The sequence below is a fragment of the Branchiostoma belcheri genome, unplaced genomic scaffold, assembly GCF_001625305.1.
Source record: "Branchiostoma belcheri isolate BF01 breed outbred unplaced genomic scaffold, Haploidv18h27 scaffold102, whole genome shotgun sequence".
Lineage (NCBI taxonomy): Eukaryota > Metazoa > Chordata > Leptocardii > Amphioxiformes > Branchiostomatidae > Branchiostoma > Branchiostoma belcheri.
Genome location: NW_017802403.1, coordinates 753,150 through 766,391, shown reverse-complemented (window position 1 = coordinate 766,391; position 13,242 = coordinate 753,150). Strand labels below are relative to the sequence as shown.

General features: G+C 36.3%; 1 protein-coding gene across 1 annotated transcript in view; it reads left to right on the top strand.

The window, feature by feature from the left end:
- The window catches only part of LOC109474617 (salivary glue protein Sgs-3-like), a 16,340-nt gene extending 3,690 nt beyond the window's left edge, over positions 1–12,650 (top strand). Inside the window, exons 2-13 of the mRNA XM_019774964.1 lie at positions 3,672–3,698; positions 3,873–3,911; positions 5,750–5,788; positions 6,087–6,125; positions 6,424–6,462; positions 6,773–6,811; positions 7,191–7,229; positions 9,239–9,277; positions 9,986–10,024; positions 10,735–10,773; positions 11,617–11,646; positions 12,639–12,650. Coding sequence (XP_019630523.1) covers positions 3,672–3,698; positions 3,873–3,911; positions 5,750–5,788; positions 6,087–6,125; positions 6,424–6,462; positions 6,773–6,811; positions 7,191–7,229; positions 9,239–9,277; positions 9,986–10,024; positions 10,735–10,773; positions 11,617–11,646; positions 12,639–12,650 — 420 coding nt within the window. The remainder of the gene's footprint in view (positions 1–3,671; positions 3,699–3,872; positions 3,912–5,749; positions 5,789–6,086; positions 6,126–6,423; positions 6,463–6,772; positions 6,812–7,190; positions 7,230–9,238; positions 9,278–9,985; positions 10,025–10,734; positions 10,774–11,616; positions 11,647–12,638) is intronic.
- The last annotated feature ends 592 nt before the right edge of the window (positions 12,651–13,242 follow it).

The following is a 13,242-nucleotide window of genomic DNA, read 5'->3' as shown; positions in this document are numbered from 1 at the left end:
CGGACTTTTGTTCAGTGTCATTTGCGTGTTCCCTATGTTGCTATAAACATAGTTCTTCTGTTCTTTAGAATCAGTCACCGAAGAGCCGTCCTGCCAGCAAGTCGGACGTCGGTGAGTTTTGTCCTTTTTTTATTTCGTCTGAAAGATAGATACGGGTTTAGTTCGGCTCTGGCCTTACATAACGGCATGGGGAACTGTTCATTCTCGGGAGCGATCACGGGATAGTCGCAAGTATTTTACAAGTCACCTGCCATGTTGGTGGAAAGGCTGTTTTGGATTCTTGCCAGTGGTTTGTTCTGTCACAACCTGGTTAAAAATTCTACCTCGAGCGTCGAAATCACACGGTAGCCTTACATGTCTTATTACTGTAAGCTCATTTATGTTCCGTGGGGATAAATTTCGCGTTAGGAAAGGAAATGGTATTTTTGCGGTGTTTAAACTTCACTGTTGAAACAATACTTCACTACGGCAGTACATTTACAGTGCCATCAGTGCTTTTACTCTTGGTTTTACTCTTGTGGCATTGTACAGTATAGTGTATAGTACACATTTTTGGCCAGTATGGGGCTATTGATGCATGTCTTACACAACAGAAGGATCAAATAGCGTGTTTATTAGGACTCCCCTAATATGTATTTGAATGAGTGAAGCAAGTGCATGCGTGACTTCATCTGGGTTTACCAGTAAACAAACGTCCGTGCCAGGTGTACATTCCACCCACCCATTGTAGCCGGTATAAACAATGACAATGATGTTCACTAGTATTTGCACATTCATGTCCATGAGGGCTAAGTGCCAAAAGACTGGTCATCCAGCTGTTGTAATACATAAAACAATTACATTCGCGATCTCATGAATTCGCGACGGAGCGGCCATCGTGAATACCGCGAAATCATTACCACCACGATCATTTCAAGATTTACAGTACCAAAATGTTATCTTTTTTCAGTAGCGTTTGTGTGTATGTGTACATGTGTATGTATGTATGATTGTGTGTATTTATGTATGCGGCTTAGCACGATAACTCAAGAAGCTTTTAATGGATTGTCATGAAATATGGTAGGTGAGTAGGTCTTGATGAGACCTAGAAATGATTAGATTTTTGGCTTCCTGGCGGTTTGCATTGGTACTGCAGCAGAATTTTTGGTTTTAATATCTCGCGATCTTGACATGCTAGGGTCAAGAATTTTGGATGGTAGATAGCTCTTAGGGAAGGAAAGGAGTGACATGAGTTTCGGCTCCGAGCGGCTTGTTCTGAAACTAAAGGAGCGTTTGTTGAAATATCTTCGAAGTAGGATTACTCAAGAACCGGTTGACGGATTGTCGTAATTTCTGGTATGAGGGTAACTTAGGTGATGATTGACAAAGATTGAAATAAACTTTCAAAAATTCTAATGAACAGGCACAGTCTGCTATTGATAACCTTTAATAATAACCTCTGCTAAGTGAATCACACTGCAGTATGATTAAGATGCACGGTGGTAAAATCTGGACTGCAAAGTTCCCACATGTCATAGAACCCGAACTGTGTTCGATCGTGTTCGATCTGGGCAATTCGAATCGAACCCGCGTTCTATTTCGGGGTCACCTGCGGTCATTTACTGTAAAGCGGCAAAACAAGCCTTTCTACCTCCGTGCATTGCAACAGATAAAAAACAACACTTTTCTATAGATACAAACAGTTTCCTGGACAGTACATGTCCGCTATTTTTTTTGGTGGACATGTAACATGTAGCGAAGCTACTGTCGTATCCTTGAGTGACCTTGAATACTGTAATGATTCTTTACACCAGTATGAATAACACAATGCACACTTTCTAACGATATGACATGTCTCCAAAACTCGTTCAAACCTGGAAACATGGAGAGTCAAACATACCCCATTTACGGCTCAAAATGACTGTAATGGTTGTCCCGAAAAATCGTGTTTTAGGGATTTTTGAAAAATGGCCTCAATTTTGAATTATGGGTAATTTAGTGAGAAAAATGTCAAAAAATGCCATTTTTTCACCAATATGTCGACAAAAACTAGACTTAAAATCAGAAATTAAAAAATCCCTAAAACACGATTTTTTGTCTTATTCCTAGTCTGCGAAAAATATACAAATCGGGGATCTGGGGTAATATACGTAGCCAGGTTTGAACGATGTTTGCCTAAAAACGTGATATGACTTGTGCTCGGAAACCCGAAAATAATCGACTTTCTGAGCAAAATTTAAAAAAATCATTGATTTAACATAAAAGCTAACATTTAAAGGATATTAAGACGATAATTTCAATTTAATTTGACGAAATTTACCCCTAAATATTATTTGTGTATTTTCAAATATTTTACGGGTAGTCCAAAACAGGCCAAAATAGCGTCTTGTAACCCGATACCTTTTCGAACGCGCATAGCAATGGGAAAGAATGCCGTAGTGACAGACCGCCGTGTCATGCATCTCTGTCGTTGTTTTTTTTTTTTGTTCTTGTTTTTTTTTTTTTTGGATTTCTGTGCTTTTTTCTGAGCTGACATCACTGGGTGACATCAACTCAGGAAAAAATAAAATGTAGAGATGCAAATCGCCTGCCAGTACTGGCTTGTGCTGACTTTTCCAAGGCAGAGCATCAAATTTCGAATGTAACAGGAGAACCGTGCATATTTATTGTAAATGTGTCTGATAGCCAGGTATTACTAGTTATGTAAATTACAATCAGCTAAAATCATATTTTGGTGTCATGAGCACTTTAATAACCACGCACGGAAACTCACAAGCACTACTCGTGAAAGCCAAACCCTCGTGCACGTTAATTTATCCCAGTAAAACGTTTAACTTTATTCCAACACACAATTTACACAGGGATCAAATTTTCAGCGACCACTGTCGCCTTCATCAGGATAATTAATGAACAATCACTTCACAGCGTGATTTTGCGAGAGTTACGGTTTACAAACACGTGACCTTATTCTCACGAGACTTTACTGATACGTGACGTAAGTAATTGATCAAAAGTGCCAGGGAGTTTATATCGTCCACCATCTCTATTTGTAAACCGTAACTCTCGCGAGATCACGTTGTGAAGTGATTGGTCATTAATTATCCTGATGAAGGCGACAGTGGTCGCTGAAAATTTGATCTCTGTAAATTGTGTGTTGGAATAAAGTTTAACGTTTTACTATGATTACTACCAACACAGATGAACTTTCATTGTAAATTTATCTCTACTGAAAGGAAAGGTTTACATGGGCCAGACATGAAATATGATATCTTTAGAAGTCTAATATAAGTGATTGATTGATATTCAAAAAAGCCTTAGTTAAAAAAATTAATGTTCTTTAAATGAAGAATAACCTTATTTGGATATTAACAAAGGTTTATTGTTGCATGAAAAAGCAAATCAAATGGTAAAAAAACACGTTGAAGCCAATGTTATCCCTTGACCTGTTGTATCTAGGTTTGCCTTTTCTTTAATCTGTTGGTGTCAAATTGAAATAGTACGACAGAAGGTTTTTAAAATTATAATCAATTTCGTCAACGTCAAAATAGTTCGCAGACAACAGTAAACTTAAAAAAATGCGTTAAGTTAAATTTTTACCAAAGTGTCAATTATTTTAAGATATATTCAAAATGTCAGTTTAAATCCATTTTTGCAAGTTTTTGAATGATCCTGTTCATTTTCTTTACGTTTAGGTCACGAGCAGCACCACGGTATTCCCGGTACGTTGGGTCATTTTTTTTATTATTCTTTCAGTTTATGCAATTAGGAATATACAATACATTTTGCCATCAGCATTTGTTTAGGTAAAAGTGAAGATTTTTTACATTCAAAACTTTTGAAACATTTCTTATATTTTTCTATGACAATTGTATTGCTATCCTGTCTTCTTACAGACCACAGTTCATCCAACGACAAAAAAGGGGGACTGGCAGGTAAGTTACAACAAATTAGCTTAGTTTTCTCTGCAACCTATCGCCAGTCAGTTTAATATCCATTTCCACTACATAATGTCGGTTTTCAGACGACCGAAAATTCGACTACAAATCTTGCTATTTGTAATCATTTTCTTCTTGTTATCTGTCATTGTTCCACATTTTACCTAAGGCCACAGCAAGTAATTTTTATGGATGACATCAGCGCGCGCATTAATATTCGCCTGATTTAAAAAAAAAGAAGAAATTTTGTTGCCTTCTGACAGTGGTCAACATGCCGAAAATGGGCAAAGATGTCTGTTGCCACCTCTGATTAAATGTTTTATTTCTTACTTTGATGCAGTGATATGTGGTGTTGGCTGTGTTTATGTGATGCTCCCACTGAATCAAAACCATTTATACAATGATTGAGTCAAAAGTTTAGAGTATAGGAACCTTGTTTTTTCGGCTCGCCTTGTTTTTTCTCGCCCGCTCGCCCGATTTGGAGTCTGCGGAGGATGTCATCCATAAAATTTACTTGCTGTGGCCTAAGGGCCGCGCTGACCTTTGGTTGATCTTGAAATTTATGTATTCAATGTGTTTCTAGATACTTGATTTACTTTGTTTTCCACTTGGCTTCTTGACAATTTGATCTGGCAGTTATCTCATTCAAACGCATACTTAAGATTTAAAACAAAATGGTCCTCACAAAAATGGTGGCCCTTATTAACTCCTTGGGTGATCAAAATAAGGTTTGTTTTCTGTAAATAGATAGTTATCAATTGTCGGCCCTAACATCTAAACTTCCCTTGCTTTGAGCAAAAAAATGAACTGAATCTTCAGTAATAATCCCATTTTCATCCAAACTTAGGGTGGGCATCATTTACATCATCCACACACATCATTCTGATTGGATTGGAACTCTACTTAGTTACTGGATTATAAATACTTCGATTCCTTTGTTATCTGTAACAAAATTTCGTATCCAAAAGAATGTGCTCATTTAGAAAATATTACTGGCCTCTGCTCTTGAGACTGCCTTTTAAGAGGTTTTTGTATTTTAAAAGTATATGTTTTTCCTCCCGATCATAGAATGTACTTTACCCAAAGACGACTTTCCATGTGAGGTAGAATAACTCTTTCTATTTCCTATTAGCGACACTACTTGTGAGTTATAACAAAACGGATCAAGATGTATTTCACTTCAATGTTCGTTGATATTTTTGTATTTGTTTACCACTCGTGTATAAAACTTACTTGTACTTGTTAAGGTCTCCTTGAGTCAGTCGTTCGAGTGGCCTGCGCACAGAACTCGTCTCTTCCTCAACAGTCCCCTCCACTTCTTCCTATCTCTTGCTAATTCCTTCAGCTCTTCCAGACTGGTACTAGGCCTCCCTATGATCAGCACAGCATCTTCCAGGACACAGTTAATCCATGATTTCCTAGGCCTTCCCCTAGAGCGTCGCCCATAATTCGGTTTCCAATCCAATATATACCTGGGCAACCGCTCTTCAGGCATTCTTACAATGTGCCCTAATAATAATAACCACCTTAGCCTGTTGAGAGCTACGATTGTGGCTATGTTGGCTGACTGTGCTTGCTGTAGTACATCAGGACTACCTTATTCTCTTCTTCAAATCACAATGTTCTTTCTTTTTCACATTTTTCACAGTTGTAAATTTGATCGAGGTTTAAGGTCAAGTGAAGTCAAGTATGCCTTTATTTTACTTCTAAATGATTGTTCGGCTATTCTTAGCTGCTGTAGCTTTAGTAAGAAAATGTCTTAGTAGCACCTCTTGAGTTAAAACTGATCCTGGTATTTTTTGCGTCTTTTATTGTATCATTTTTTTTACAAACAGACCACTCGAAATCCAACAACAGAAGCATGGGCGTGGAAGGTGAGTCACTAAACGTTAGATCGTTTTTCTGTAGGTAGCATAAGATATCATAATCTCAAAAATGACCTGGATCCTCAGTAATTGTCAAATTCGAATCCATACTTAAGGTTGGCATCGTTTCTATCATCCTTACACATGAGTCTGCATGGAGGGGCACTACTTAGTTACTGGATTATAAATTTGGTGTATATGTATCTATAAAAATGTGCTCATTTAGAATATAATACGGGCCTCTGCTTTTCCTCTTGCTTTTAAGAGTTTTTTTTATTATTAATTAGTAATTTCCATCCAACCATAGACCACACTTAACCCAAAGGCAGACCGTACGACTTCCCATGTGAGTTACAATAACTATGTCTATTTCATGTTAACGACACTACTTGTGCTTTATAACAAAACGGGTCCAATTGTATTTCTCTTCGACATTCGTCTATATTGTTGTATATGGTTACCACTCGTTTATAAAAAGGACTACCATTTCCCTTCTCCAATATAATGACATTGATAAAAAAGAATGCAGCACAAGTCCGCTGCAGCTTTAATAAGGAAATGTCTATGTTACACCTCTTGAGTTAAAACTGATCCTGGTACTTTTGCCATGAGGCGTCTTTTATTTTGTGTATTTTCACAAACAGACCACTCGAAATCCAACAACAGAAGCGTGGACGTGGAAGGTGAGTCACTAAACGTTAGGTCGGTTTTCTGTTATTAAGATATCATAATCTTAAAAATGACCTGAATCCTTGTTGATTATCCCATTTGAATCCATATTTAAGGTGAGCATCATTTCTTTCATCCTTACACATGAGTCTGCATGGAGGGGTACTACCCAGTTACTGGCTTATAAATTTGGTAGATTTGTATCTATAAAATGTGCTCATTTAGAATATAATACGGGCACCTGCTTTTGCGGCCCGTATTGTATCATAATACGGGCCGCATTTAATTTTTTTGTTATTAATTGATATTTCCTTCCTACAATAGACCACACTTAACCCAAAGGCAGACCGTACGACTTCCCATGTGAGTTAGAATAACTCTATTTCCTATTACTACTTGTTATAAGCAAATATATAAGCAATAAGTTATAAACAAACGGATCCAGATGTATTTCTCCTCAGTATTCGTTGAGATTGTTGTATTTATTGAAAACTTGTGTATAAAAGGACTACCATTTCCCTTCTCCAAAATAATGGCATTGATAAAAAATGCAGTACAACCTCATCAGTATTTTTTCTTTCTTATAGACACATTTTTCACAATTGTAAATTTAATCGAGGTTCAAGGTCCGCTTCAGCTTTATTAATAAAGAAATGTCTATGTAGCACCTTTTGAGTTGAAACTGATCCTGGTCTTTTTGCCATGAGGCGTTTTTTTATTCCATCATTTTTTTCACAAATAGACCACAGGAAATCCAACGACAGTAGCATGGACGTGGAAGGTGAGTCACTACACGTTAGATCGTTTTTCTGCATTTAACATAGGATATCACAATCTCAACTAGAAAGGCCAATATTTGCTTTGGAGCAAATACAGCGATGGGTTCACCACATTTTACGACATGGCAGGGAAAGAATGAGAAACACAAGGGAAAACAATGATTTACATTGATATAACTATAATATGAAGTAAAATACAACTAAAACAACAGTTGGATAGCTATTCCCTACTTTATTGGTTAGTATTTTTAATTGCATAATGCAAACTGTTGATTTTCAAAATAAAAAAAAAAACGTCCATGCCCCGCATTCCAATGCTGGAGCAGGAAAGCTTGAAATACCTACCAAAACACTTCAATACAGACATACTGTCAGTATGGAAATGCTCTGTGCAGGTGTTAATCAAGTTAAATCCCAACAGCCAATCAGCAAGAAGAATAGAGGAAAGCTGCATGCCTATTGGTTGATGCCCTGCATTCCATTGTGATGACTCATGCCCAAACGTGGTAAACAAGGCACACTAACACAGTAATACATTTTGCTATAACACAGCCAAAAAACTCAAATAAAACCATTCTAAAAGCCTGTATCACAATAATTAAAAAAACGCCTAGGGGTATTTGCCCACTGTACCTCCATACCAAATTTCAGGACCTTGGGCCCTAAAATGAAGAAGCTGAATCCATTTAAAAAATGGCAGGAGGAGAAGGAGAAGGAGAAGAAGAAGAAGAAACATCAGAAAAAGCAATATGGGTTCACCACCACTTCGTGGTGTGGTGAACCCATAAAAATGACCTGGATCCTCAGTAATTGTCCAATTCGAATCCATACTTAACCCTCAACAGAACACCTTCCCGGACTGATTAATCTGTACACCTGGGGTCCGCGCGGACCCCAGAACAGTTTTTTGCTAATTTTTAGAAATTATCAACATGCTACCAGCTCAATTGTTTTGCAAACTGATGTGGGAACCTCTGTGTCCACGTTACATACAAAAATCATACATTTTGAACTTTTTCTATTTTTTGGTGAAGAAAAGAAGACAAGAAGAAATACCCGATTTCTAAACCCATTTCAGACTGAAGGGGCTTTTGAGGCCCAACTTTGATCTCAGATAGCGGCTAAACGGCTTGCGCTAGAAGTATCAAATTTGGAGACCTTTCCTAAAATGTCTCTGGAAAAGAGTTCATATTAGTTTAATACTAGTAAGTTGATGTTTTTTTGTGTTGCTATGGCAACGGGTTTCTAGCAGGCAGTTTTTTGTTTGAAAATAGAAGTAATTTTGGTTTCAACATAAAAATTTTCTGGGTTTTATATTAAATTACACTTCCTTTCCAACATTAATAACATCTTACATAATTAAATATAAGTTAAATCATTTAATATGCGTAGAATATGCTAATTTGATGACGTCTTTGGTCAAAATCCAATATGGCGGACTATATCATTAGCTCTGACGTCATATGACGTCATAATTACACCAAAGTTATTAAAATTTAATTCTATTACTACTCCATTCTCTGAAAACTTGGTAGACATACGATGAGTGCATAAAAACATATAAAAACGGAAATAGGGTAATGTATAAGAACGCCAGTGTATCCATTATGATCGAAAGCCGGCTGGGGTCCGCGCGGACCCCAAAAGAAAATCAGATATAATTTTTTTATAAAAGGTAGAAACGGAGTTTTATGCACTGTATTGAGAGACAACTTTGTGGGTGACAATTACCTAAAATATAAGAAAAAATCTTTAGAAACAAAAAGACATTACAGAATATATAGTGCTGGGGTCCGCGCGGACCCCAGGTGTACTGTTTAGGGTTAAGGTTTGCATCATTTTTATCATCCTCACACATGGGTCTGCATGGAGGGTCACTACTCAGTTACTTGATTATAGATTTTGTGGATTTCGTTACTATAAAAATGTGCTAATTTAGAAAATAATACTGGCCTTTTCTCTTGCCTTTAAGAGGTTTATGTATAAACTAGTATCTTTCTCCCAAATATAGACCACACGTAAACCAAAGGCAGACAGCACGACTTCCCATGTGAGTTATAAAAACTATTTCATGTTAACGACACCACTTCTGAGTTATAACAAAACGGATCCAATTGTATTTCTTTTCGACATTCGTCTATCTTGTTGTATTTATTTACCACTCGTGTATAAAAAGGACAACCATTTCCCTTCTCCAAAATAATGACGATGATAAAAAAGAATGCAGCACCACCTCATTAGCTCTTTCTTTTTCTTATAGACACATTTTTCTCAGTTGTAAATTTAATCGAGGTTCAAGGTCCGCTTCAGCTTTATTAATAAAGAACTGTCTATGTAGCACCTTTTGAGTTGAAACTGATCCTGTTTCTTTTTGCCATGAGGCGTCTTTTATTCCATTATTTTTTTCACAAATAGACCACAAGAAATCCAACGACAGTAGCATGGACGTGGAAGGTGAGTCACTAAACGAAACGTTAATCGGTTTTCTGTAATTAAGATATCATAATCTGAAAAAAAACTGGATCCTCAGTTACAATTCAATTTTAATCCATACTTAAGAAGGGCATCATTTCTATCATCCTGACACATGGGTCTGCATGGAGGGGCACTACTCAGTTACTGGATAATAAATTTGATGGATTTTGTAACTTTGTAACTTTTTGTAACTAAAAATGTGCTAATTTAGAAAATAATACTGGCCTTTGTTCTTGCCTTTTAGAGGTTTTTGTACAAACTAGTATTTTTCTCCCAACTATAGACAACACGTAAACCAAAGGCAGACCGTACGACTTCCTATGTGAGTTATAATAACTTTTTCTATTTCTAACTAACGACACTACTTGTGAGTTTTAACAAAACGGATCCAGATGTATTTTTCTTCGACATTCATCGATATTGTTGTATACGTTCATCACTTGATTGTCAATGTATTAAAAGGACTTCCTTTTCCAAATGACAAAAAAAGATGTAAGCACCACCTCATTTGTTCTTTATTTCGAATGGACACCACATTTTTCACAGTTTCACTGTTCTTTATTTCGAATAGACACATTTTTCACAGTTTCACTGTTCTTTATTTCGAATGGACACATTTTTCACAGTTTCACTGTTCTTTATTTCGAATGGACACATTTTTCAGTTTCACTGTTCTTTATTTCGAATGGACACATTTTTCACAGTTTCACTGTTCTTCATTTCGAATGGACACATTTTTCAGTTTCACTGTTCTTTATTTCGAATGGACACATTTTTCACAGTTTCACTGTTCTTTATTTCGAATGGACACATTTTTCAGTTTCACTGTTCTTTATTTCGAATGGACACATTTTTCAGTTTCACTGTTCTTTATTTCGAATGGACACATTTTTCACAGTTGTAAATTTAGTCAAGGTTTAAGGTCCGCTGCGGTTTTAGTAAGGAATGTCTATGTAGCACCTCTTGAGTTAAAACTGATCCAGGTATTTTTGCCATGAGGCGTCTTTTATTCTATATTTTTTTTACAAACAGACCACAAGAAATCCAACTACAGAAGCGTGGATCTGGAAGGTGAGTCACTATAAGTTTGATCGGTTTTCTGTGATTAGAATATCATCATTTTAAATTGTTATTAATCTATTGTTCTCGTGATTTAAATGACCACATGACAACATTCACACCCCTGACATAATGAATGTACACAAGTATTCTAAACAAAAAAGTGAAACATGTTTGCACCCCGCTAAATGAAAGGTAGCTTATAAACTCATCAGCAAATAAGAAAGGTATGTATATATTCAATTCATGTAGAATAAAGATACTTAGTTTACTTACTAGTATCCAAGTGTTATATATATCTGATTTACAACTTTTTGCAGTCACAAACGTAATAATCACTGTCAATTAAAACAAGGATGTTAATAAAGTATTTCAATGTTCCAAACATTGAGAAGTTAAATGCAATATGTAGAACCGTATGGCAACAAGTATTTTACGTTTTGGGAACACATTGAAAGAAGCGATGTCTGTACTTTGCAATGTGAATAAAACCAATATTTAATCCATACCTATGGTATGGACTGAAACAATAAGCAGTTACCGAAGTACACGTTTAGGAAAAAATCAATTCCAAACATGAATACATAGTTTTCTGGTAAAGATTATGACTTAAATATGATTTAATCAGAAGCTACTTTAAATAGGATTTAAACAAAGGCTATAATTATTCTTTGTTTTCATTTCAATTTATTAGTAAATAATTTTATAAAGGTAAAACAGTTTAAAACGGCAAACCACGTGCAGATTTAACTTAGGACGAGTAGAAATATATTTGATATAGTTGAGATGGGATGTGTCATATAAAAATGATCATTTATAGTGCAAAAACCTTTTGTTAATTTTTTTTTTCTTTAGTTACGTACCACAGATGGGACGACAGTACCGGTACGTTGCAATTTTTTTTAATCCTAAACAAGGGAAATCGTAGATTTCAAACCTCCGGGTTTTTTTGTGTTCTATTGGTTTAGGTTATATGTTTGTGTGTAGTATGAAAGTTATGTGCGTAATATGTTTGTATGTGTTTGATGGCTACTGACGGTTGGTTCGGTATGGACTGTTGATTAACGTGTCTCACAGTCTGACAGCCTGCACCGTCACCCGCGCCATTACCCCCGCCGTCATCCCGCGCCGTCATTGCTGCGCCGTCACCCAAAATTTTTATCGGAACCAGACACCCCTCTGTTTGACCCCTTTTGAATGCTAAGACCCAAAACTGCAACCGCCCCATTCCTTAACAACATGGTAATTACCATTTTCAGCATGGCGGGGGTGTCCGGAGCACTTAAAAACATTTTATTTCGACGCCCATAAACACATATGCAATTAAACAAAACGTTCTGCATCATCTGCAGCCCAATAGCAATACGTATACCGAACCACAGACAAATCCGTCCAGCCGATCGCGAGAAACAGCTGCTGACAGAAATGTTTCGAACCATAGTAAAACCTCCTCGCGGAAGGATATCTCCTTCCCCGAGGTAATAAATATTAACATTTATAATGTTGTTATTTTATTTAACGGATTGCAGTTTACCTCAACGAACTCGATCAGTTTTTTCTAGTAAGAACTATAATAGATAAAATGTATTTTACCATCAGCTTATCTCGTGTTTGTTAATAAAAAAAGTACATATTTATCTTACGTTACATTTCTCACGATATGATATTCACTCGTGCACTGTAGCTTGGTTAAAAGATAGTCATTGTAGAGCCTCCAAAATTGATGTTTTGTTCATTGACTGGTTTACCGTTTCAAACACACAGACCACACGTGTTGTCACGACGGATGAAGTAAAATGGGCGTGGGAGGTGGGTGTCAATAAATTCGCTCCGCCTTCCGGTTTAATTAAAAGATCGCTCTAACACTCTGTTGACAGGACGATGAATAGAAATATCTTGGTAAATTTTGAAATCAAATCGTACTTCATCGTGTAATCGTCTATTTTTAGAATGGAAGTTTACATGCAGACAATTAGAATAAATCCTGTTGATGTCTTTTTTTAGTCACATACCACAGTCAGGACAACAATACCGGTGAGTTTAAATATTTTTTTAGTAAATTCTGTCAAGTAAAAAAAAAATTCAGACATTTAGAACGATGTCCATCCTTTTCATAAAGCCGTTTGCAAACAATTCCATTATCATTAGTAGAATTATCATTGTTTCCTTTTATTTATATCTCAATGAATGAAAAAAGGAAAGTACATTTTACAACCAACCTATGTAATTTATTTCTTACCAATAATATACACACTATCTAACATTCTCAAGATTTAGCTTAATTAATTAATTGTCAGAGTAGAAACTCTCCTAAACAATCCTGGCATCTCTGCTTTTATGAATTTATGAAATCGTTATGTTGTTTTGATTTTAATACACAGTCCACGGTCATCCCATCGACCATAGAAGAGAGGTGGACACACACCACAGACAGGACAAAATCGGTGCGTTTGAATATCACTTTAAGTACATTCAGTCAAG